The 27089-nt window shown below is 45.4% G+C and overlaps 1 protein-coding gene across 1 annotated transcript; it reads right to left on the bottom strand.

Annotated features, from left to right (window-relative positions):
- Positions 1 to 968: 968 nt before the first annotated feature.
- On the bottom strand, positions 969 to 26888 carry ZMAT3 (zinc finger matrin-type 3). The gene is made up of 6 exons (XM_038417552.2): positions 26494 to 26888; positions 15398 to 15717; positions 13438 to 13557; positions 11397 to 11563; positions 11171 to 11271; positions 969 to 6470 (listed from the first exon to the last, which is right to left on the bottom strand). The coding sequence occupies exons 2-6, from the start codon at positions 15659 to 15661 to the stop codon at positions 6259 to 6261; spliced, it is 864 nt and encodes a 287-aa protein (XP_038273480.1). The 5' UTR covers positions 15662 to 15717; positions 26494 to 26888; the 3' UTR covers positions 969 to 6258.
- Between the last annotated feature and the right edge of the window lie 201 nt (positions 26889 to 27089).

Genomic DNA, 27089 nt, shown 5'->3' with positions numbered 1-27089 from the left:
TTACCCAAGCTTTGTTCAGGGGATGTTCATTTCACTCTTAGAATGGAAGAGTTGTATGTGAATTCTAAAGGTTATGGCTGCTGGGGAATTTGTTCTTTAATATCTAGCAGTGATATTGAGACAATTGTCTGAATTAGAAGTCTGCTAGTCTAAAGACCGGATCCTGTAAAGAACTTCCACAAAAGGCAGAGGGAGTTGAGGGCACTCAGCACCTCACAGGATCAAGTCCTTAGGCCATTAAGTGCAAAGCTTTATAAAGTGTATTGATTAAGACAGCTTGGCTCTCATTAACTGCATTATTATTTTTCTCATTTTCTCAAGTGTAAGTAAAAGTAAGAGCTTCAGGACAATTTCAGAAAGGTCACTGGGAACAGCACTGAACAGCCATCATCATTGTAACAACTTAAAGGCCCCTACTCAGGCAATCTCTTAAATTCATGCTTAAGTTTTAATAAGTGCTTTCCTGAATCAGGGCCATAAAGTGATGTAAATGAGAGGGGAATCTGGCTCCCTGGAGTTATACCAGGGCATATGTGATAATCAGGCCTGGTATGCACCAGTCTCTTGAGCCTTTCAAAAACCTTTTATAAAGTTAAATGCCCATACGATTTTTCACTATACCTTTCTTCAATCTGAAGATGCAAGTGAGCTTGTGGTATCCATTCTGCAGGAAAACACAATGTGATGCAAAGCCCTTCACAATGATTTCGGCTCCTATCCTGCAAGGTGTTGAGCATCCTAAACTCCTTGTGAAGCCAAGGAGTCTTGTGGGGAGATTCAAGACTAAAATGGACTTCATAGGAGTTGAAGGCAGTCGGCGCCACACAGGATTGGATCCTTTACCTGTGCACTAATACATATTAGGCAGCTAGTCTCGAGCACCTGTAACTCTTCTGCTAAGCGGAAGCCTGTTTAGAGCCATGCACTCACCAGCAGCAGTAAAGCCAAAACACTGAAGTTGTGGAATGGTGAGAGCAAGAGGATTTATTGTAGAGTGGAGAAGAGGTTCATTTTCATCAATTCAACTATTCCCCTACAGAGTTCAATGCAATAAAAAGAGGGACAAGTGTCAGGGACTAACTTGACAAGAAGGTTCTAGATGAAGTATATTCAAAGCATTTGCAAATGATGCTACCATACAGATGCAGGATACAAATTAAATCAGTTCCTTCCAAAGTGGACTGAACCAATTCTGTATCCATATTCAAGATTTTGTGTTTCATTTCAGAAACATCCATAATCCTCCCTTTCACTGCAGATGCCTTACTCATTTTTTATATAACTCCACTGGCCTTTTCTCATCACTGGGGGATTCCAGCTATTATTGTCTAACAATTGATTTAAAAGCAGATTTGTTCTTACTTCCAATTTGATGCAGGTGGCAATCGATCCTGCTCCAGTGAAGTCAATGGGAGGTTCGCCATGACTTAAATGAAAGCAGGATCAGGTCCACAGTTGTTCAATCGTGTATGTTAATTTATTCCTGGGAACGCATGGACTTTGCCAGTTGTAATAATAGTTCCTTTTGGATCCATCTTGAAATTTGCTTTTCTTAAGGGGCAAAAGGTTTCTTCCTCATCCAGAGCATCCTTGTGGATACAGACATAAAAACATGTACATGACAAGGCATCGGCACTACAGAGTTCCTGGAGTAGTTTAAGGCTTGACCCTGTTCCACTGAAATCAATGGGAGCTTCACCGCCAATTTCAGTGGGAGCAAGTTCATGCCCTTACAGAGCAAGAGAAATATTCTTTAAAAAGCCAAGCCAGCCTAGATTGTTGTAACAAATCTACGACTGAGAGAACATTTAGCACCCTGCTTTGTTTTGGCATGGCCAACGCAAGTATACAGTGCAGCCTTGTCATTCACTTTGTACTCAGGCAATAACCCCCCTGCTGTCAGTCTTGCCTGAGTAATGTGATGACAGGATTTTTTGCTCATGTTATTAACAGCATATTAGTAAGCCAAAATAAGAATCAATGCTTACAGATCGATTCTCTCTATAATGTTCACGTAGTAAGGAAAAAAAATCTCCTGGACTAAATTTTGCTCTTGGTAACACTGGTGTAAATCCAGAGTAACTCCACTGAAGTTAGAAGGGTTACTTCAGATTTGCACCAGAATAACTATATGCAGAACTGAGCCCCATGTTAGATAATGATATAACACATTTATTTGTTAATGCGTAATGACATCTAATGCTTAATACAAACAAAACAGTACCTCTTTCTTACTCCATATAAATTATATGGATCCCATGTATTGGTCTCATTGCCTTAAAATAAAAGCTACAGCTGGAATGAAATGCATATGTATTTAAAGTTAATATTAAGATGTGCTCAATTTACTGAGTACACCATTTAGACAAATGTTGCAATTGTGACTTAAGAAAAAGCTGGAAGCAAATCCTGAATTTGTTTGCCATGAAAACATAAAGGAACAGTTTTATTTTATGTGAAGAAAAAAACATATACGTGGGGAGAGGGGGAAGAGCCACATTTTCACAAATAATAAATATCTAGTCTGATTCAAAATCAAAGTGCGCTGAAGATTTTTCTATTTAAACAAAAATAACCCATAGGATAAAGCCATAAATATTCACAAGACTGGCAGTGGTCAGCATAATAAAATAAATATGAATGCAATGATTTTATTTTTTTTAGCAGCAAAGATCATTAATCTACTGGCCAATGTGATAGCTTCACAAAAGTCCACTTTATTTTTTTTCCAGTCAAGAAATAAACTATTCAATGGGGGGGTCTCTAAAAAGGTGCCACGCCTGTATTCTTACTCGGTATGGTGCTTCTCCTGCTGCCTGCCGCCGCCACTGCCCCCCCCCCCCCCGCTTTCTGAATGTAGATATAGCAGGATATGTTTTCCCCAAGCATTCTGAATCCTTATGTACGGAATTACTTTAATACGCATATAGTCAGGTTCTGACCTTCTCCTCTTGCTGAAGGGCCTTTGGGTTGGCTTTAACCCTTAAATCATTGGGGCATAGGACTGGAAGGGCCCTCCTGGGTCATTGAATCCAGTCCCCTGCTATCGCAGCAACACTAATAAGGTCTAAGATGTTTTTTCATACCTTCATGATTAGCCATTTTCTAGGTCAAGGAGAAACCACTGTGGGTGCTGTGATGGGAGGGGCAGTCTTTGGTTCCATTGTGCTCACATCAGGACTCCTGGACGGAGCAAGTCCCAGCATGTCCCACATCCTTCTAGCCATGGATGCCTTTTCTCCTGCCTGGGAGACTTGTCAACAGGTGCTGTGGAGTCCCACTCCCTGCTTCACACCAGGGAAAGTAAGGGCAGAGGAGAGATTGGAATTCTGGAGGTGACAACCCTCATCCTGATGTTCCAACTCAGACTGGATGGCGGGGGAGATCCTACCAGCCTGATGGGCAGCCTCCCAAGAACAAACGTGGGAGCCCATTGCTGGGGCATTTCAACTAGACATTGTTTTGTGAGGAAAATGCCCCCTTGGCTAGACACCGAGCTAGACACTCTACGTATGATGGCTTTTCCCCAGCTCTCGTTTTATTCAGTGTTGCATGAAACAATGGAAACACCATGCCATGGTTTATGGCAAATGGACATTAAACATGAGCAAAAATCGTTGTGGGGAGAGACGACGGGGCAACTATCGTCCACCATCTTCCGTCCTTGCACAGTGGTGTACAGCCAGGAAAACAGAGGAAAGGCCACAGTTCCACTGTGTGGAACGGGGTGCAGGTCATGCCAGAGGACTGTACTCTCTACGGCAGCACAGGGAGGTTGGGAATGGGGCAAGCCAGTGGGCATGGCCAGGGGGCCAGCCAGGGAGAGCACAGGAGAAGGTGCTTGCGCTTGTGCTCTGCAACCCAGGATTCTGTTCTCGCACTCATTCCACCCAATGGAGTTCCTCTATGAAAGCCTATTTACTCAGACTTTGCGCAGAGGACCAGCATTAGGCGCTATAGACACTGGAGTCTGTTACCCTGCATATAAACATGGATCAGCAGGGACCATGTGATGATTGCTGTGACTTCCATTACAGTTTAACCTCATGGAGTATAGGAGTGCTATATAAAAGACAGGGCAGTTGTGCAGTGCTCGCTGGAGGTGGCTGATGAGACAGATTACTCAAAGTCTGAAGAACAGCTTTTGAGCACGCAAGTGATACAAGCCTTTCTGTGGTGGACTGAGAAGATGAACAGAAACTCTGTTTTTTAAGGCTGAAAAAGGCTGTGGAATGCAGGATACTAGGGAGCAGGGACCAATGAAGGATGGTGAAAAACAGGGCTGTCTGCAACACGATACACACTGGGCCAAATTCATCCCCGGTGCAGCCCCACTGAAGTCAATGGGATTATACCTAGGGAAGAAGCTGATTCACTGCCTCCAGGAGGAGGGGACAAGCTACAAAGCACCTTTTCATTTCTAGTACCCTCCCACCCGAAAAACAAGGAGCTACCCCAGCATAGAACCAGAACAGTAAAGCAGGCCTGGAAGGGAGATATCCACAGCACCCGCCTGGTTCTGACCCTACTTATTTTGGACATTAGAAAAAAGATAAGGCTCATTAATTCACAACAACTGTGTGAATGATCAGAGGAGAGCACAGCAGCCCCACTCAGAGATCACCAAGGTGCCAGCACGGCAGCTCAGCCCGAATATCACACACAGAGAGCACGGCAGCCTAGCCCAGAGAGAACACAAGGGAGAACACAGCAGCCCAGCCGGAGATCATATCAGGGACAGCACAGCAGCCTAGCCTGGAGATAATACATGAGAGAACACAACAGCCCAACTGCAGATAATGGGTGCCAGCACGGCCACCCAGCCCTAACATCACACAGGGAGAGCACGGCTGCCTCACCCAGAGATAGCACTGGGAAGAACACGGCAGCCCAGCCCGGAGACTGCACAAGAGATAGCACAGCAGCCTAGCCTCGAGATAAAACGGGAGAACATGACAACCAGCCCAACCTGGAGATTACACTCTCGCTGGTTATCCCTTCCCTCAAACAAAAGACTGTAAAACGCTGCTGTTCAGAGGGAAGAAAGATAAAGGAAAGCCCAGTCAGAGACTTAGAGTAAAGGGAAGAGAGGAAATATGCCCAACACAGGCAGCTCTTCTCCAAGGGTGAATTTCACTTTGCACATATAATGTCTGTCAGGCTTAGTGCAGCTGAATGGAGTGGAGGTTGCGGCAGCTGAAATCCAATAATCCCTAATTTCCAGGGAATTATACTACATCACAGACCCAACCCCTTTACAGTTACTACTTCAGGCTGGAGAACAGCACCTGACCCCCCCTCAGCACCAATCTGATAGGGTGTTAGGACCCACAATTCCTCCCCAGCCCATCCTCATTGCACCATCCATGCTGTCCTATGGAGGGCCAAGGCTCAGTACCCAGCCCCCATCAGATTACATTAGCTTCTTTGCTCTCTGGGCCCTGCACAGGCCCTGCTCCCATGCTGCATAAAGATGCCTAGTGGCTCCAGTGTGGTAAAAATCCATTGCCAAGAGCAGACCAAAATCTATCCTCCTTGACAGAGGAGATTATCTGCTGATGTGGCAGATCAGCTACTCTCCTATTGCAGCTGTTAGGTTGAAATCCTCACCAGCCACTTGAAGTCCAAACACTGGTGGGTGGCTTACATGAGTGTGAGGGAGATAGGATCCTCCCACAGGGTATGTGCACAGCCTCTGTGCTGTACCAACAGGAATGCAGGAGGCACCTACTGTAAGGTGTATTTGAGGCTATAGCCTCTTACGCTTCTGCTAGCAGGGATGCGTGGCCAACAATGCCATTCACACATCCGCTGGCTCTGTTCCCTCCTCTCCTCTAGCCTGCCCATAAAGTCCCCTGCTGCGGGAGTGATGCTGTGGAGCACAGCTCTAGGACACGCCAAAAGGGGTGTTGAGTCTCCACATACCCTGCCTGTGTGTCAGAATCGTGGTAGTCCCAGTGCTTCTTGGGCCTTGCACACTCATGCAATAGGGCATGGAGGAGGACAGGGCTCCCCAGAAATGTAATGAAGAGCTTTGGATAACAAGCAAACAAACATTAAAACCACTTCACGTCCTGCAGAGCATATTCCTGCCAACAGTAATATAAAAAAACCCCTAACCATTCAATTAAGTTTGCAGGTGTTACATGTATAGCTAGAGAGCATACTCCTATCAAATGGAGCACAAAGCAGGGCATGTGGCAAACAGCAGGCGAGACAAGCTGTTCTATCTGCAAACTACTACCAACAGATAGCATGTCATTGTACATAGCCAAGATTCTCCATCTCATTCCTATACCGCTGTTCAGACACCTTGCTTTTGTGCTGTTTGCTTTCTAAATGTTGTCGGAACTCCATCTCTTCACTAGCCCCAGCATTGCACATGGAACAGTAGTACTGGCCACTTGGGGTGACACACATGGCGAGATCACGAGGAATTCGCTGGCGGGAGCGTGGATTGAAGTAGGGACCTGCAGAGAAAATAAAGGAGTCCATTTATCTGTAAGCAAGAGGAACCCTGCAGTGTTTCAAGCCTCACTTCACAATCACTAAGGACTATGAGTAAAATGTTCAAAAGCACCTAAGTGACTTGGAAGCCTAAATCCTACTTTCAAAAGTGACTTAAGCACTTAGGCCTAGATTTACAAAGGTATTTAGGCACCTACAGATACAGATAGGCACCTAGTAGAATTTTCAAAGGCACCTAACCGGCTTTGGTGCTTAACTCTCACTAAAGTCAATGGAACTTGGGTCAACTTTATTTTGTAGTGCAGACTTGCCCTAAGTTATGTCGACGTACAGGCACCGCAGTAATTGAATCAATTTTGCATGTCCACACTATGCTCCTTGTGTCGGTGATATGCGTCCTCACCAGAAGCGCTTGCTCTGATTTAACTGCCATTGTGGGCCATTGTGGGCCAGTTTCTAAAAGGCAGCAACAGTCCATGTAAGCAATGCAGCATCTACACTGACACTGTGTTGCTCTAACTACATCGACTTAAATGCTGCACCTCTTGTGGAGATGGAGTTATTAAGTCGGTGTAGTGGACGAGTTACATCGGCAGGAGCTACATTTTACTGTAGACGCTTACAGAGTTAGGTCAATGTAAGTTGCCTAAAGCTGTATTGTACACCAAGCTTTAGGCTCCTAAGTGCCTAAGTCACTTTGAAAAATGTGAGTTAGGAGCCTAAGTCACTTAGGCATTTTTTGAAAATTTGACCCTGTATCACTGCTCCCCCTATTTCAGAATTAGAATCAGTTTTCTTATCAGAGTAAGTTTACTGCTCACTTAATTAAAAATAATTATGATAAGATCATATTTAATGTAATTTTAGAAGAACCGTTATATTAACTAACACCATGCTGAAAATACAAAATTAAACTAACACTCATCAGAGAGCTGCCTGAGCTAACGAGCGCTCATTACAAGACTTGCAAAGAAAAAAATAAAACCGCTGATCCAGACACTACTAAATATACTTCAAATTAAATGGTATAGAATTAAGGGCTGATTTTTCTCTCACTTGGACAGGAAGCTGCAAATCAGGAATACCTCTGGTGTGCTCTGTGGAGTTACACAGATATAAAATTGCAGCAAATGAGACCAGAATTAGGCCAGACACTAGTGCTAGTGCCAGCACAGGAATAGAGAGGGTACTAACTTCACCTCTTCTCTTCTGCTGCTACTCAGGGCCAAGGTGCAAGCTAGAGCAGCCACAGGACTCCTTTTTTCTGCTGCTATAGCCTGCTGAGTTTGTCTATACTGCCGCTAAGAGCAAGCCTCCCAGCGTGGATAGACGGACTCGCGCTAGAGCTGCTCGAGCTAGCGTACTAAAAAAAACAGAGTGGATGATGTGGCTCATGCTGGAGCTGGGCTCTCAAACCCAGGGGGTTGGGTGGGCTTGAGCTCTGCTCCAGTCTGAGCCACAACATCCACATTGCTACATTTAGTGCGCTAGCTCAAGCCCCACTAGCTTCAGGCTGTCTACCTGGGCTGGGAGGCTCACTCCTAGCTGCAGTGCAGACATAACCAACGGGACTGGCAGCAGTGGGGAGTCATCAGCCCTGAGCTCCACCCTAGCCACACCTCCTTCTGCTCCCGATCTACCTCTTCCCTCCTCCAGTCTGTCAACCTTCAACACACTCCCCCCGTCATGTTCCAACCCACCACTTCTCCACGTCACTCTATCCTACCCTAGAATGCTCCCGGCTTCTGCTGAGGCAACGCATCACTGGCAGAGCTAGCCTTGCACTGGCCAGAGGCTCCTCTGAACTGGAGGAATTGACTGGACACAGGGCTGGGCACAAGAGCAAAGTGACTGTCACTCAGGGGTGAATTTCACCCATGCGTTTTTCTCTGCTTATTCCTAGATCAAGGTTCTTTTTAAAAGGATTTTGTGGTAAATCAAAGTGCTTTTCTTCCCCTCCCCACCGCCAAAATAAGAGAACAGAATCCGTCTTTCCCATATTGGGTTTGTTCAAAGGGTGGCAAAGTCAGAGTCTAAAACATCAGACAGGTTTCAGAGTAGCAGCCGTGTTAGTCTGTATTCGCAAAAAGAAAATGCATCCGATGAAGTGAGCTGTAGCTCACGAAAGCTTATGCTCTAATAAATTTGTTAGTCTCTAAGGTGCCACAAGTACTCCTTTTCTTAAAACACCAGAGACACTGATTCTGGGAACAGATGGCCTTGGAAGGTGGCAAACCTGCTTTATCATTCTGGCCAGCAAGAATGCGAGCATGGGTTGATGTGGTACAGTCGGAGTCAAAAGCTCAGGCCCCTTGCCAAGAAAACACCAGGAAATAGCCACCACTTAGAGCAGCAATAGAGAAAGGCAGATGGGAAATTAAGTTACGAGATGAGAAACCAACCAACCAAAGAGGCTGACAAACTGAAGTAACTTTAACTGCTGAGAGGATCAAGACGGACAGATGGGTGGAGTCAGCGAGAGCCAGACAAAGCCTTGGCACCACAAATAGCTTCTTTCCTTGCAAAGCTTCCTTTACTGAGGGGCTCACTCAGCACCTACCCAAAGCTCAGGTAAACCGACTGTACGGGGACAAGGGAGTGGGGGAATGGAATGCTCCCAACTTGGGCATGGAGCACCTGTGCAACCTGCACAACCTCTGAAGTTGCAGCAATATGGGTGTGGTATCGCAGCTTGCTGTATCACTCCTAGACAGAGGCTTTGGCCAGGGGGACTGCATAATCATAGACCCACTGACTGTCTTCAAATGCCCCCTGTGAGATATACACACAGCCAGGATAGGGCTGCTCACTCAGAAGCCATCACTGACCACAACCCCCAGCTCAGTAAAGACCTCCTGGATTATGATTAGGAGGACGGGTCCCCCATGGATCCCCTGGCACTTGGTTGGTACATGGGGCTCTCCATCCCTTGTGTCCCCTGGTGTGTACACCAGGAGGTGAGGGTAGCCTTATCGCCTATCTCTCAGGCCTTCCTCGAGCAGGCCCTGGTGGAGGGTGCTCCCTGCCCGCCCCTCATCTCTGATCCTCCAGACCTCGCCATCAGGCCCCTGCCCTGCAAGATCCCCTCCACACCACCCAAGCCAGCTACATGACCTGCAGTCGGTTTGTTTCTGTATCAAGCCTAGGAAGCAGCTGTACGTGCTTGTATTCCATACCCTTCACTTCCTCATCCTCACTTCCCACCCCGACGCCAAGGGCAAGACCTTCTACGACCTGTGGAGTGAGGAGCCCCGGTCGACCAGTCTATATTCTACCCTGGACCCCGGCCTACCAGGGATATTAGCTGGCAACTCCTGGCATAGTTAACCCACTCCCCTCCCTGACACGTGCCGTTTTTGCGGTGTCAGATAGACCCTGGTACACATTTACGAGTGCACCAGGTTGCAGCCCCTTTTCCAGCTACTCCAGAACCTCCTCCTTCAGTTCTGGCTGCACTTTTTCTCACACCTCCTGATCTACACTCACTCCATCTGTGGCCCCAAGAAGTGGCGAGACCTCCTCATCAGCCTCCTCCCGGCGCTGGCCAAGGTGGCCATCCATCATGTTAGGAGAAGGATGCTGGATGGGAGGTGCTCTGTGACTGTGGGGCCTATTTTCGCTCCTCCCTCCAGTCACGTATCTGGGCACAGTTGCTCTGGGCCGCGTCCACTAGCTCCCTGGACACCTTTGAGGAGCAGTGGGCACTGTCTGGGATTCTCTGCTGAGTGTCCCTCTCTGGCTCCCTGCTTTTACCCCTCACTCCCATCCCTGCTTTTCATTCATTGTCCCCTGAATTTACTTGAGCCCTGGGCTCAGTGACTACTCCCTTTAGGCTGGGGGAGGATCCTTTAGATGTGGGCGGGTGCAGATGTTCAATAGGTGCCCTGACTTGCCCCTAACAGAGTCTGCTGTGACTAACCCTCAGGGAGGCTGCAGCAGCCAATCCCTGGGCAGGGCCCAGGTTAGCCTCTCCTTGGATCCCGGTTTCACAAGTAGTTTTGCCTCCCCAGATGCCTCTGTCTTATCTAACCCTAGGTTTGGGAAGAAAGGGGAAGTGGTGGTGGCTGATGCTGTAGGAAGGCCGTGAGGAGCAAGAGGAGAGCACAAGGCTGGCAGAGACCTGTGGATGACTCCAGGTAGGAAGGCCAAGGAGTGCCTGCTTGGGAAAGACCAGGGAGCAACCCAAAGGAACCCAGAGGAGTGATGGAAAGGAACCTGGGAGGGGCTGAAAGCTGAGCCCAGAGGGTGAGCAGAAGAATTAGAGGACAGAAGAGAAGCCCCTTAGGAAGAAGGGGATGGGCCTAGTTTGACACTGGGGAAAAAGCTCTGTTTTGTTTAGCTTTAACATTGATGTGGAACTCTGTTTCCATGAAGAGTTATACTTTGGTTAAGGGCTTAACTGGAGGGCCAAGTCATAGCAGCAAGCCACTGCAGCAGCCAAATGAAGCTGTGGAGTTTTGAAGAGCTGTGAGAAGGGGTCAAAATGAGGCAGGGCTACTGCAGAGCTACTCCATGCCACCCTGGAGGTGGCCACCCTGTTACAGTCCCTCACGCTGGAGTCAGAACCAGTGCAGACCAGCCCACAGAACAAGAGCTCCCTAATGCACCCTTCTGTGTCAAGCAGAGCTTGGACACGGAAGAGAATTGAACCCATTAAGAAATAGTCACTGTGCGACCTATGATGACACAAGCATTCAAGTACCTGTACTGTTTTGAACCGCATACACATTTCTTCTATTCTGCATCATCTTATAGTCGTTCCCTTCTTTCCGTGCCCTCCGTTTGCCCAGTTCTGATGTATCCCTGAAGGTTAAATAAATACATACAGCTCTGTTTTAAAGCTCTCTGAGATGCATTAATAGAGATTGCTGGAGTCATGGCTGCACATGTTCAGGCCAGCCTTAATGTAAAGGTTAAACAATACCTACGAGAATGAGTTGCTCTGTGCTTCTGCCAGGCGTAGCCTCTTGGCATGATTCTTTCCTTGGTAGTGAGCCTGGGCCACAGCCGGGGAACTAAATGAGGCATCACAAAGCTTGCAGTAATCATTCTCTGTGGCCATGATCACTCGGCCTCCTGGTTTAGAGGCACCCATCTATCAGCAAAAGGAAGGGAAAGGATCATATGCAAACATAGGAGACTTCATTCTTTGAAATAACTGAACCAGGCTCAATGAAGTTGACCCCTCTCAGCAAGCTGGTGGAAGATTGGGGATTAGAACTCCAGGTTCTCTGCACAGTGTTCCCCAAATTCTTTCCCTTGTGGGAGGAGGTTTTGCCTCTCCTTGGCTCCAGCTGGGAGTTTGGCCCCCTGAACCTGCACATCCCCTAAGATCCACACAGATCTCTGAGAATCAGAGGGAGATCAAAACTATCTGTGCAGAGGCTCCGTACCTCTGCACTGGCTCTGGCCCTCCTGCTCCCCCTTCCAGCTTCCTCGCAGGCTTGACTCCTCTGCCTACCACTGCCCCTGGGAGCCCCCTGAAAGGAGATTCCACAGCACTGAGGGAAGTCTGCGTCCAGACTACCCGCCCCCTAACTGGATCTCCAACCCAGCAAAGAACCTTCCACGGGCTGCAGAGAAACAACTGACCCCTTCTCACACCTTGCCTATGGACAGCAGGAGTTCCATATGCAAATTTTAGAGGAATGATCCAGTCCCGAGTAAGCTCAGTCCTCAGGATTTCCCAGTGTATTATGGGGCGTGATCTTGTCTACTTAGAATGTAACCTGATTGGGGCAGGAACTGAATCCTTTTGGTGTTTTGTACATCACCAAGGAAACAGTATTTCCCAAATAGTGTGAATAACCATGATTTACTCATTGGCCTTGCCAGTGCTACACTTTCTAAGGTGCAGTTTCTTTCGCCCTCGTTTTGATACTTCATATGCTGCTAACTAGACCCTCTTCCCAAAAAAACCCCTACAATTCTGGCTTGCATCGTACAATATGAACATCTTCTACGCAGCTGGCTCAAACTTGGCTCTCTTTTTTTCCTGAGAATTAGTTCCTCAAACAAGGCAGAACACCACCCCAGCTGTTGGGAAGCAGCATAGTACACTTGTAACATGCAATGGCTTGGGGCAGGGCCTGCTCTAATGCCAACTGAAGCTAATGGAAAGACTCCCATTCCCTTCAGTAAGCTTTGGATTAGGTTCTTTTTGCATGTCAACAGGTCTCCCCCGCCCCAGTGGCTGGCTCCAGCAACCATATAACAACCTGCTACTTACTCACAGCTAAGGGGTTCATTCTCCTTTAGTTTAAGTGGTAGAGGCCTGTGCTTTTGGTGCTGAAGGCCCCAGCTTTGATCCCTGCTGACCAACACGCAATGACATGCAAGTGTCAGGTGTGGAGAACATTTGTTTTACCCCTTGAGCTAATGGGGCATGCGCTCTTGCTCTACATGTGCCTGCCATTGGGCAGTTCATGGGACAGCATTAATCTGTATCCCAGAGGGGGCCATTCACTCATGCTGCGATTGGAGAATGATTGCCACAAGAGTAACTATTTAGGGAGGGAAATGATGGCCCAGTGCTAGAATCTAAGCACCTTTTCTACATAGGCACCGAGGTGCAGCCTCACTTCGATGCACAGGAGATGGCTAGGCAAGGGGAGGATATTCCACACACACACACAAAGGAAGGACATGATGATGAGTGTTTTCCATGGCTTTAAACAGCCATAATCAGCTCAGCATCTGATTCACACAGGTATCATGGGATTTGCCATACAGTATTAGATCAGTGGCTCAGTGAGTCAAGTCCCCTGTATCCAGGAGTGGTCAATACCTGATGCTTCAGAAGAATGTAAAGGCACAAACCAGTCCAATTGCACCATGCTGGACATAGTGGGGAAAATTCCTCTGACCCCTGCAGCAATCCCACCCCAAAGCATGAGACCTAGTTACCCTTGTCATAGGGCGTGCTGCACATGTAAGCAGCACAGCCTCGGTCATCTCTCCAGGCCTTACCTGAGCTGGATGGGAGACAATCTGAGGCACGGCAGGCTCCACTGAATTGCTCATTCTGGCAGGAGCTGGGCAACTATTTGCAGCATAGTAATTCCGAAGTTTCTTACTATGGTTTTTACCCTGGAAACAGAACTCGAATTAATCACTATCCAGGTGGTAGAGTGCCACCTGTATATAACAGCCAGAGGACTCAGCTAAGAGGCTGAAATGTAAACGTAGTCATGACATCAGCAGCTCAGATACAGGCTCTGTTCCTGAGAGGGGCTGAGCAATCTCAACTCCCATTGATCGCAATGGGAGATTAGAGTGCTTGAGATTCCTCACGAGATGCTCAGTCCCTGGGAGGGCTGGGTCTCAGTATGAGGTATGAACCTCACGACACTAGCAGTGAAAGGCTGAAGGGGGGCCCAATGAGCCCATTCTGTTGCACCTGACGTGAAGACAGGTAATTGAGGATTAGACCCAGCTCTGAAGAACCAACCTGGGTAGCTTCTATAAAGAAAGGCTGCAAGGCAATAGAGAGAAGAGACCTAGGAGAGAGGTAGTTGGGTGTTTCCTCTCTGGGAAAGAAAACACAGAGGGGCCTGCACCTTCGGACCATCCCTGAAGGGAGAAGGTAGCTGGGAAGGAGACTCCTGAAGCAGACCAGGGAAAAGAGAGGCTCCAGGGAGATAACATGGGACATGCTTTCCAGACCAGCCAGCAAACCTAAGGGATGAACCTACAAAATTCTGCCTGCAAAAATTAGAAGCTGCTTTGAAAATCCATCCCAATAATATAGAAAGACACTCAGGTCTCCCCATCTCACTAAAGCCCTTCCTGTTCAGTACACTCCTCTAGAAAAACCAAAGTGAAAATTATTGCAACATACCCAGAAGGTCAACAAACTGGCACTCTGTTGGACTTGGGAAGGGGGAGTGAATTGAAGACTCTTAGACCACCCACCCCAAATGATCATATTTAGAAGTTGTCAGAAGTTGAGGGTCCAATATGATGGTGTTCTTACCAGGTAGAAGCACAAAGTGAGAGATGATCTCTGGGGACCCGTATCATGAATCATATCAAAAGAAATGTACATTGGGGTAGAGAAGCTGACTAATCCAATGGTGTCTGTCATATACTACACTCCCATTTGTATAACGAAGCCCCACTCAGAGACAGGACTAGTTCAAGTGAACCATATGCATGGTGTTTGGTCTAAGAGCAAGGTAGTGACTTCATTCTTAAAGCACCATCTGCTGTCTGAGTTACAAAGAGCGTACTCCCCAGTCTCAACAGAGCCTGCTCAATCAGTCTCCTGGGGGACATAAACCTGCTAAACTGGCATCCACTGATAAAAGCAGCAAAGCTGGGAGAAAAGATTGGTAATCAACATTTTTAAAATATATTTTTAAATTAGAACTGGAAGGAAAATCAGAACTTTCTGTTGGCCTTAGTTGAACTGGGGAATCTGTTTAGATTCCTGCTGCCTTTCCCCCTTTATTCCCCAGATTCCCCACTTCCACTAAGGACCAAGCACGGGGTTTTGCTTTTTCATTCTCCTGTGACGGGGAAGGAATGAAAAAACTTTGACAAATAAATTTTCCATTATTTTGGTTGAGAGGGCAACATTTTTCATGATGGAAAAAAGGTTTTGATGAAAAAATTATGATGAGCTCCAGCCTAAAGCAAAAAGAGGATAAGCAACTCATTAGGGCCCCACTCTTAAACCCTGTGTAGCCTCAGTAACCCTCCTTCAGGCATGGGAGCAAAAAGAGGGGCTTCATCTGCCCGCATGCCCCACCTGCCTCTGGCAGTGGGACCAGAAGGGGAGGAAGCTCCTGGCACGTGACTCCCTCCCTTATGGCAGGTTGGGGCCCCACAATTCATAAGGCTTGCCCCACATCTCATACTGAAAGAGTGGTCGGCACCTCACAGGAACAACGAATCTGCACCTCTTTTTTCTTTTGCTTCTCCTTACCTGATAATGTGCCTGAGCTTGCTGTGCTGAATTCAGAGTGACATTGCAAAGTTTACAACACAGAGGCTTACATAGCTCCTCCAGCACAGGATCCTCTGCCAGCTCCTCTTCTTGTGAGTGCTGCAAGGAAGGCCCCAGGCCAAAAGGTTTCTGTGGGGACAGTGGTGAGTTGGCTCTTGGCCTTGTGGCCACTGACATAGGAGGAGATGAAGGCTTCTCAGGACAAGGATGAGGAGGAAGTCCTGCCTGCTGCAAAAGAATCATTGGCCGGGAGGACTGCTGGCATGTTACTGTTGAAGGAGGAAGACTCTTCTTCAGCTCTGAAGCAGAAAAAGACACAGGCTCAAATAAACAGCATCCTTTTCACAGTGTGAATGTCCAAGATTGGGGCCAACTTTGCCACTTTCACTCCAGCTGCTCTGTGTCCCTCCAACAATGCAAAGCAGCCATAAACTCAGTTTAACGAGCAGGTTAAGATGAGTTTATAGCGTCTGCTTCACTGGAGCAGGGCAAAGCTGCTGCAGTCAGCCTGTTAATCCAGCCTCAGATATTTTTTTAGACAAAACAACACAGATTAAAATCTGGGTTTAGCTATTAATAAAGGCAATGACATCCTCCTGGAAATTTAAGTGGACTATTAAGAACTTATAATATCTGAACAACAAACAAAATGAGAACTCACCAGGCATAAACTTCCAGATGCAAGAAAATATCATTCTGCCGTATTTGTGCTACCATGGGAGGCACATTTGTTTGTGCAGTGACTCACTGCTGAGCTCATGCAGAGGCCCATTGAAGCACTGCTCCCAAGGGTAAACACGTGCAGTATTGGGGCCTTAGGCCCTTTCCCAAACCCAAGAAGGGGTGGGCTCTGTGCTAACGAGTTCATAATCTAAGAAATAAACTAATCCTGCAATATATGTTGTTGCTTGGTACCTTGTCAATCATTTGGAAGTATTTGTGTATGTTCTGAATAGTAAATCCCATACAAAGCCTTCATAAATATCAACTTCAGGAAAATAGGTCAAAATTAACTTTTTTCCAGTAAATAAAAACACTGAGGGAGACACTGTTGTCCACTGGTTAAAACAAGGTATCAGGAGTCATCTTCTCTGGGTTCCATTCCACACTCTGCAACTCTCTTGTGGCATGACCTTGAGCAATTTCTCCATGCCTTCACTTACTAAGCATCTGAATCCTTTTCACACGATCAAACATCGCTTAGAGCATGGATAAGACCCTGCCATCCCTGTCTGTCCTGGGCTGCTCTTTACATGTCCTCTGTGTTAAGTCCCATAGTCGTCCCTCTCTCATGTTCAATGGAGGGATTCTTTCACTCTGCCTCTCTTGTGTGTTCCTCCAATTGCCCAATGGTATGCCTGCCATGGCAGATTCTCTGGTTACATTCTTAATACATCCGAAATATTTACATTGTCTTCTCTGGATAACTTTGGAGTTAAAAAGTTGTGGAACTTTGACAAATCTCCTCATTTGTTACAACTTAATTCAATTTAATACCTACCATTATCCTGAGGCACTTGCTATTGAAAGCATTTGGATATCTGTCTCTACTTCTGGCAGATTTTACTAAGTACAATGCAATATTTAAAACTACTTCATATTTTCTTAGATTTGGAAGATTATCTCATATTAGCACTTATTCAGTTTATTTCTCAATCAGTTCAAGTTCTTAGGAACTCCCTTAAATTTCCAACAAGAAGCTTTGAGAGGCTTAATTAATTGATGTTTGCAAATTGTGTTGAAACCCTGGAATGAACATTGCTAGGTTAATGCAAAGTGGAAGTATTAGTGTGAATCAAGACAGAGCCACTTTCGTTAAGATTATGTTAGCTTCTCATCATAACCCCACTTACCAATAAACAGGATTTGATATCTTGGCCATTTCAAATCACATCAAGCTAAAATTGCGTTCTGGGATGCCAGATTTGTACTATCTTTATGCAAAAATTATTTAAATACAGGGACCTACCTTTACTTTTCTAAATAGGCAATCCTTAATTTAGATTGCAGGTAACATTTTCAGAAGTATCTTAGGTGCCTAAGTTCCATTTTCAAAAGTGATTGTGGTTCTTAGGCCCAGAGCCTCAGAATTATTTATGCCTTTGAGGATCCTGGCCTGAGGGCCAGATTTCAAAGGTATTTAGGCACCTAAAGATGCACTACTGGGATTTCCAAAAGGACCTAAGCAGATTAGGAACCTAACTCACATTGAAATCAATATGAGGTTGACATCTAATCTATTTAGGCACTTCTGAAAATCTCATGTGGCACTTATCTACATTTTTAGGTGCCTAAATACCTTTCAAATTCTGGCCTGTGAGAACCTATGTGAATGGGCCTTAGGTACTTGGACACCTCAGTCACTTTTGAAAATAGGCACTTTTGAAAATGTTTGTATTGTTGTTGTTGTTGCACACACGGACCCCAGTTCTGCAATTGGCTCCTTGTAAGCAAATCCCTGGGCCTGTACAGGACCAGCGGCAGAACCGAAGCTCAAGTTCCAGCGAACAATATTGCTTTAAAGTTTTCTGAGTATTTCTAGGGTCTAAAGGGGGGGAAAACCCACAAAAAATGAAGCACGCATATACATGCCTTTGGAAATGGGCGGACAATAAAGCCTTTAGAATGTTTTATTTCTGCAATGCCCCTCCCTTGTCAAGGTGCTTACATAGTTCTCCCTACTAAAAGCAATTTCTAAATATTAATTCAAATGCAATCCAAAAAACCCCCAAAGAACCTCACTAAAATTAACAACTGAAACAAATTTGAGGATGTTCAATGCAGAAGCTAAAGAGGAAAGAAGGGAATGGATGGAAAAGTAGCAATTAGAGGGAAGTGGTTGTTCTAAAAGACACCGAAGGAGGGGAGGTGTTTAATGGTGGGTTGAGAGATGGACTGCTGGGTTATATGGTGAAGCGAATTCCACACCCTAGGGCCCAGCACGACAAAGACACTAATTCCTTATTCTAAGTATGATCATGGAGTTCCTAAAAGGATGGTCATGTCACAGCAGAGATCCTCTTCAAGATGAAGTTCAAGGAAGACATTTCAAATATAGTCAGGGAGCCTACCTTGTTGCAACCTTTAAAAACCAACAGTACCAGCTAACAATTAGTGTGTCAGTGCAAAGAACAGGCAGCCAGTGCAAAGAACACAGAGTGGACAGAACGTGAATGTGACTGTTAGACCAGTGAGAAAAGGGATGCTGGATTCTGAACAAGTGGCAAACAGTGGAGCAGCTCTGCTGTTACCCTTAACGAGAGGGAATTTCATCAACTGAGCATATGAGACACAAAGGCAGGGTTTGCTGTTGTGAGGTTACCTTGAAATAAATCTCCTGTCCATCACCTGTGCAAACTGTGCAGTGCAAGTGCAAAAAAAAGTGCCTATCACATGGAAGGTAGGGGTGGGACTTCCTAGAGACGGCATGACTGACTCACTGCTTCTAATCACACCCTCTCAACTAGAATGAGCCTTCTTGTAGTAACTAACTCTATCCAGCAGCAAGACTTCATAACCAATCCTGGGAACACAGAAGTTTTAATGTGTCCAGACAAGTTAGTTCAAACATCCCTCCAGGCCAGAGACTTGAACTGTGCTGTCCACAGGGCAACAGATGTACAGCTATGCCTGCATCCCATAGTAAGGAATTATCTGGCTAAAAGAGCTCAGTATATACATGGAACAACATGGGTAATAAGAAAAGGAGTACTTGTGGCACCTTAGAGACTAACAAATTTATTAGAGCATAAGCTTTCGTGAGCTACAGCTCACTTCATCGGATGCATTTGGTGGAAAAAACAGAGGAGAGATTTATATACACACACACAGAGAACATGAAACAATGGGTTTATCATACACACTGTAAGGAGAGTGATCACTTAAGATAAGCCATCACCCACAGCAGGGGGGGGAAAGGAGGAAAACCTTCCATGGTGACAATCAGGTAGGCTAATTCCAGCAGTTAACAAGAATATCAGAGGAACAGTGGGGGGTGGGGTGGGAGGGAGAAATACCATGGGGAAATAGTTTTACTTTGTGTAATGACTCATCCATTCCCAGTCTCTATTCAAGCCTAAGTTAATTGTATCCAGTTTGCAAATTAATTCCAATTCAGCAGTCTCTCGTTGGAGTCTGTTTTTGAAGCTTTTTTGTTGAAGTATAGCCACTCTTAGGTCTGTGATCGAGTGACCAGAGAGATTGAAGTGTTCTCCAACTGGTTTTTGAATGTTATAATTCTTGACGTCTGATTTGTGTCCATTCATTCTTTTACGTAGAGACTGTCCAGTTTGGCCAATGTACATGGCAGAGGGGCATTGCTGGCACATGATGGCATATATCACATTGGTAGATGCGCAGGTGAACGAGCCTCTGATAGTGTGGCTGATGTGATTAGGCCCTATGATGGTATCCCCTGAATAGATATGTGGACAGAGTTGGCAACGGGCTTTGTTGCAAGGATAGGTTCCTGGGTTAGTGGTTCTGTTGTGTGGTGTGTGGTTGCTGGTGAGTATTTGCTTCAGATTGGGGGGCTGTCTGTAAGCAAGGATTGGTCTATCTCCCAAGATCTGAGAGAGCGATGGCTCGTCCTTCAGGATAGGTTGTAGATCCTTGATGATGCGTTGGAGAGGTTTTAGTTGGGGGCTGAAGGTGATGGCTAGTGGCGTTCTGTTGTTTTCTTTGTTGGGCCTGTCCTGTAGTAGGTGACTTCTGGGTACTCTTCTGGCTCTGTCAATCTGTTTCTTCACTTCAGCAGGTGGGTATTGTAGTTGTAGGAATGCATGATAGAGATCTTGTAGGTGTTTGTCTCTGTCTGAGGGGTTGGAGCAAATGCGGTTATATCGTAGCGCTTGGCTGTAGACAATGGATCGAGTGGTATGATCTGGATGAAAGCTAGAGGCATGTAGGTAGGAATAGCGGTCAGTAGGTTTCCGATATAGGGTGGTGTTTATGTGACCATCGCTTATTAGCACGGTAGTGTCCAGGAAGTGGATCTCTTGTGTGGACTGGTCCAGGCTGAGGTTGATGGTGGGATGGAAATTGTTGAAATCATGGTGGAATTCCTCAAGAGCTTCTTTTCCATGGGTCCAGATGATGAAGATGTCATCAATGTAGCGCAAGTAGAGTAGGGGCATTAGGGGACGAGAGCTGAGGAAGCGTTGTTCTAAGTCAGCCATAAAAATGTTGGCATACTGTGGGGCCAGGCGGGTACCCATCGCAGTGCCGCTGATTTGAAGGTATACATTGTCACCAAATGTGAAATAGTTATGGGTCAGGACAAAGTCACAAAGTTCTGCCACCAGGTTAGCCGTGACAGTATCGGGGATACTGTTCCTGACGGCTTGTAGTCCATCTTTGTGTGGAATGTTGGTGTAGAGGGCTTCTACATCCATAGTGGCTAGGATGGTGTTTTTAGGAAGATCACCAATGGACTGTAGTTTCCTCAGGAAATCGGTGGTGTCTCGAAGATAGCTGGGAGTGCTGGTAACGAAGGGCCTGAGGAGGGAGTCTACATAGCCAGACAATCCTGCTGTCAGGGTGCCAATGCCTGAGATGATGGGGCGTCCAGGATTTCCAGGTTTATGGATCTTGGGTAGCAGATAGAATACCCCAGGTCGGGGCTCCAGGGGTGTGTCTGTGCGGATTTGTTCTTGTGCTTTTTCAGGGAGTTTCTTGAGCAAATGCTGTAGTTTCTTTTGGTAACTCTCAGTGGGATCAGAGGGTAATGGCTTGTAGAAAGTGGTGTTGGAGAGCTGCCTAGTAGCCTCTTGTTCATACTCCGACCTATTCATGATGACGACAGCACCTCCTTTGTCAGCCTTTTTGATTATGATGTCAGAGTTGTTTCTGAGGCTGTGGATGGCACTGTGTTCTGCATGGCTGAGGTTATGGGGTAAGCGATGCTGCTTTTCCACAATTTCAGCTCGTGCACGTCGGCGGAAGCAGTCTATGTAGAAATCCAGGCTGCTGTTTCGACCTTCAGGAGGAGTCCACCCAGAATCCTTCTTTTGTAGTGTTGGCAGGAAGGTCTCTGTGGGTTAATATGTTGGTCAGAGGTGTGTTGGAAATATTCCTTGAGTCTGAGACGTCGAAAATAGGATTCTAGGTCACCACAGAACTGTATCATGTTCGTGGGGGTGGAGGGGCAAAAGGAGAGGCCCCGAGATAGGACAGATTCTTCCGCTGGGCTAAGAGTATAGTTGGATAGATTAACAATATTGCTGGGTGGGTTACGGGAACCATTGTTGTGGCCCCTTGTGGCATATAGTAGTTTAGAGTAAAACTATTTCCCCATGGTATTTCTCCCCCCCACCCCACCCCCCACTGTTCCTCTGATATTCTTGTTAACTGCTGGAATTAGCCTACCTGATTGTCACCATGGAAGGTTTTCCTCCTTTCCCCCCCCTGCTGTGGGTGATGGCTTATCTTAAGTGATCACTCTCCTTACAGTGTGTATGATAAACCCATTGTTTCATGTTCTCTGTGTGTGTGTGTGTGTGTGTGTGTGTGTGTGTGTGTGTGTGTGTGTGTGTGTGTGTGTGTGTGTGTGTGTGTGTGTGTGTGTGTATAAATCTCTCCTCTGTTTTTTCCACCAAATGCATCCGATGAAGTGAGCTGTAGCTCACGAAAGCTTATGCTCTAATAAATTTGTTAGTCTCTAAGGTGCCACAAGTACTCCTTTTCTTTTTGCGAATACAGACTAACACGGCTGCTACTCTGAAACATGCGTAATAAAGGGACCTTTGAAGGACACAGCATTTCAAATCCCATATTATCACCATGGACTGACTCCTCTCTTCTAGGTAAGGCTGCAGAGCATCTCCAGGCACACTAGCCATGTTCCTTAGCTGTCAAAACAGCAACCATGGTCACTCGTATCAAAAGATGTTAAGAAATCCACCATGACCAAAATGACATGCTGATCCTGATTTAAAACCACTGGGAGGTCATTCATGAGCCTGACAAGTGTGATCTCAAATCCAAAAAATGCCCGTCGTAAAATGGGAACTATCCAGGATGCCACTAATGTCCAAGTGCTCCTGGACTGGAATAGCCACAGCCTTCTTGTTCCCTGAAAGGGGGGGATTTGACAGCTGGCAAGCACTTCAGTGTCAAGAAATGGCTTCTTAAGGAGGGGGGTGGACATCTGCCTGTCTAAGGATAATTAACAACTTTCTCTTGTTAACTGAGGCATTGGTGACATCTCTCAATGATGGTGGCAAAGTCACATCATTGTCAAGATGGACAGAAGTCAAAACTGCAGGCAGTACGCCACAGGGAATTCCAGAAAACAAGGAAATCAGAGATCAGGTGAGATAGTCTTTTGGAAACCCATGGCTGTACCAGTCAAAAGATACAGAGACTAGAACCTCATTGTCTCATCTGTGTAAAAAAGTAACTAACTCACCATTATAATCAGATGAAGGAACTGCTAATTGGACAAGGCCATCTGAAGTAATCTGATTGCACACTATCCAAAAGAGTTCAGCTGGAATGTGCATTACAGAATGTCTAAGCCTGAGGACAAGTAACATCTCCTAGCCTCACTGTATTCAATATGCCTGCATAAAATCCTTTAACAGGAAAAGATCAGACACCAGGTAATTATCCCAGTGACCTTATTGCCAACATATGCTCACCATTAAATAATCATGGTCTCCATATTTAGCAAACTGTGATGCTACAGCAAGGGGAAAGGAAGTCACGGTATGACCCAGCACCAATATGAAGTTCTCAGAAAAGCCACAGAATTCAATAGCCTCCAAGGCCATGAATCTGTAGCACTGGTATGGCGTCTGCATTGACATAGATAAGGTGATGATTGAACTACCCAACATAAAGATGTAGTCTACCATCTGTGGGTGTTCTCTTTGTCCTTCAGGGTAAAACCCAGAAGGTGAAATGCTTGCCCCATTAAAGTCAAAGGCAAAACTTTCATTGATTTTAATTAGGCCAGCATTTCTCCCAGTGAGTCCTTTCACTTCCACTCAATAGAGCATTTGAAAGAAACTGACCCATTTTTTATATGATCATATTGACACTGCAAGCCAATAATAATCAGATTATAGAGTTATAATGTGATTGGTAAAACAATGTCAGTACAAGTCTAGAACAATGCCTTAGAACAACATCAGATCATATTAAATGTCTGTAACAGCAATGACTTTAGGAAATGAAAGGAAATCATATAACTGTAAGCTAGTGAAAACCATAAATGCATCATGCTTCGAAGCCTCTGCTCAGGAATGCTTTTTCTCCAGGAATAAAGATTGCTCAAAGCTCACAGAGCTGAAGATTCATTAACATTTCTTCCCTTCTCAGCACAGTGTCTGGATTTTAATATAATTGCATCTAAAAGTATGTTAAGAGAACAGTAGGCACTCAAAGCCATGAAATGCACTCTCGCAGCCTTAACATTGCCCTTTGGCTTGTATCCTTTTATAGCACAATCTTTAATGACATGCTTTCATAGTGTTCTCAATACTATACAATTTTTCTGTATAATCTTAGGAGCAGATTGTGACCCCTTTATTCACAGTATTAAGCTGTCATTCACATGAGTAATCACATATACATGTGCCATTTCGTCTCATTTTTAAAACTTGTTTATACTTACTCTTTTCATTAACTCAGTGATGAGAACAATCTTTACTGTTTTAAGGTACAGTCCAGCAAAGTGTTGCACACTCTGGTTCTGATCCAGCAAAGAACTTAAGCCTGTACTTCACTTTAAGCATGTGAGTTGTCCCATTACAGTCCATGGGATAATGCTCTTTCACTTTTTATAAATACATTCTCTTCCTTCTATAAGTATCTTAATCATTGAGTCAACAACTATGTACTATATAATATTTTTTCTAACCACCAGTATAGTATACCATGAGTTCAGCTCAGGGCATAACTGTTAACTCTGAGACAGATTCAGCCCCCCTATTCACATTGAGTAGTATTGTACTCTGCAGACAGTCCCATTAATTTCAATGGAATGACAGATGGAACAAAGAATTATTCATTTGTGATCATGGGTTACATAATTAGGACCTATCAAATTAATTTAGCTACACATTTAGGTGACCTAGACATGCCAGCAAATTTATATTATTACTCTATTATGCATAATGAAGTGATTTTCATTTGCGGTAAAAGCAGTTTACACCATTCCAGCAATGGAAAGTGGCCTTAAATTAGATGTAAATATAGTTCACTCTCTCTTTAAGCCTACTTTACAAAGCAAGCACAGTCTAAAGTAGCTTTGGAGTAAATGAGAACCAGGCCCAATCTGCTGTATCTTGTATAAGAAGTGTTTGCTATTAGTTTCATGAACTCTGGCTATCATACACAGTACAATTCACAGCACTACAACGTGTAGGGGCAAAAAATTATGACATGACCTTATTTGAGAAACGGTATGTAATTAAAGACTTTTTGCAGTGGATTAAGGGTACAGGGCAGAATTAAAGTTGCATATGCAATCTTAACATTACCATTTCCTGACTTTTGACAGGAATGTTGATTTTTCTTTAAAGGCAGTGCTAGGATGCTTTTAGTTGGTTGGTTTAGAGAAATATGTAAGAAAAAGAAGATCCATATCTAAAACTACTTGTCTAGGCCCCACTGTAACACCCCATCCACCTTACTAGGTCCACAATGGACTCCATCTCCACACTGTAGGAAATTGGCAGGAGAGATTCCCTCTCCCTTTGGAAGCCATGCCATTTTTAGCTTACGAGATGACCAATGATCCCTGCATTATTCTCTGCCCAACTTCAGTAAAGGCTCAGTTGTGCCTTTAAATCACAACTGGAGCTGCAGTTCCCCAGCGTGAGTTCCAGGAGGCATTCTGCCTCCGGAAGACAGGATGCCTCCTGGATCTCACTGTCATGCCCATTGCTACACATCGTTATGGGTTTCAGCATACTTCCTCCTGTGTGTTGCACAAGACAATGCAGAGAGATTCAGCCAGGTAAGTCCACCTACTTCCTACCTCTTTGGAGTGCTGTGTGCCCCTGGGAGAGTATGGAAGGAGCTGATTCTGCACTTCCCTGAACACAGAGACCACAATTGTACCTGGTCTTTGTGTGTACCATACAAGAGGGGAGGAAGGTTCTATACGTTCACTACCTTCTGCAACCCCGGGAGAAATGTCAGGCACGATCTAGGCCCAAAAGCTTTTCACAGCACAGCTAAGTTCGTCAAGCACGTACACACAATACAGCCTTCCTTAGCGGCAGATTTTATGAATATAGTGGAAAAATTCCTTATGAAATGCACTCTACAAAGGCAGAGTTCAATTTTTTAAAAGCTCATAACTCAGTCAAATCAAATTTCTGTGCCAAGTTTTCCTGACTGTTTCCAGCTGTTTCAGTGATGGAGTTATTCAAACAGTCACTATTTATTTATTTTTTAAATGAGAAAGTGTATTTTTTCCTCCAGGTTTCTCATACTTCAGAATGAATGTACTTGTTTTTTCTGAAACTTTCCCAATACATTCACCCTTGGTCAGAGATCAAGCCTGACAAATTTCAGCCCGAAAGATGAAGGCTTCATACAGTACTAAGTGACTGAACACAGGGCATTAGAATGGAAACAACTTTCATGACAGTGGTCACTGACACTGACTCTAGACTTCTGTAGATGCAAAATAAGTAACACAAAGGGCAAGGAAACATTTTGTTACCTAATACATCATTATGGGACTATACATCATGATGTAAAAACTGACACTCTAGCAAATGTATTTATGCAAAATTGGATGCTTTACAATCCCCATGATTTACATTCTAATTAAAATCGGATGCATCTGTTGTTATCTTGAAATGGTTGCAATTCAAGAGAGAATTCAAGATGCAATCTGGGAAACATACACGCAAAACATAGCATCCAAAAACTGATGCAATGTGCATCAAAACATATATGCAACATACATAGCCACATGCAAAACAAACATGTAAAATCCCACAAATGAACAAGTGGAACATATACATAACACTGTGTGTGGTGCGATTTACCTCCCTATTATTGCCAATGTCCTGACTACTCCAATGAATGCATACACCCAAGTATAATGCACTTACTAGAATCCCCTGGTTCTGGGAGGAGGGACTCAGAGAAGCAATCCGCAGGCAATCCCCTGTACCTAGAGCAGGCCAGCCCTGCACATCCCCAGCTGAGATCTTCACCTCCTCCTTTCTTCCTTTTTCATGACAACTTAAGTCGGGCTGCTCCCCGCTAGATCTGAGGGGTCGGCAGTCAGAAAAGTCAGAACAACCGGACACAGAGGGAAACAGCTGCAGGAAGTGACTGCAGATCAGGGGGGAGGAATAGGGGAGGAGACTCGGGGAAACTGCCTCTAGTATCGCTGCCAAGGCGCATGAGCCTCGGAGCTCCGGAGAGGTGCAAATATTGCTGCTGATCCTGTAAACAAAACGATGCTGCCGCTAAACCCCCAGGCTCCCTGGAAAGCCCACGGAAGGCAGATCTGTGATCAGACCCTAAGGGATCGCTTCCTTGCGCTTTGCCAGGATTTGTACAGCGTGCCATGCCAGTAAAGTGCTACGGATTTGACTTGAATTCGTAGGAGGCGAGTAACTAGAGAGAGAAGGAAAAAGAAAAGGAGTACTTGTGGCACCTTAGAGACTAACAAATTTATTAGAGCATAAGCTTTCGTGAG

This window comes from Dermochelys coriacea, chromosome 9, assembly GCF_009764565.3.
Source record: "Dermochelys coriacea isolate rDerCor1 chromosome 9, rDerCor1.pri.v4, whole genome shotgun sequence".
Lineage (NCBI taxonomy): Eukaryota > Metazoa > Chordata > Testudines > Dermochelyidae > Dermochelys > Dermochelys coriacea.
This window is presented reverse-complemented; position numbering and strand designations above follow the sequence as displayed.

Coding starts and splice junctions, on each gene's coding strand:
- ZMAT3 (XM_038417552.2), bottom strand. CDS start 15,661: ATGATTCTTTTGCAGCAGGCAGGACTTCCTCCTCATCCTTGTCCTGAG. Junction 11,564..13,437: donor TTGTCTCCCATCCAGCTCAG/GTAAGGCCTGGA, acceptor TTTTGCTGATAG/ATGGGTGCCTCTAAACCAGG. Junction 11,272..11,396: donor GCACAGAGCAACTCATTCTC/GTAGGTATTGTT, acceptor TTTAACCTTCAG/GGATACATCAGAACTGGGCA.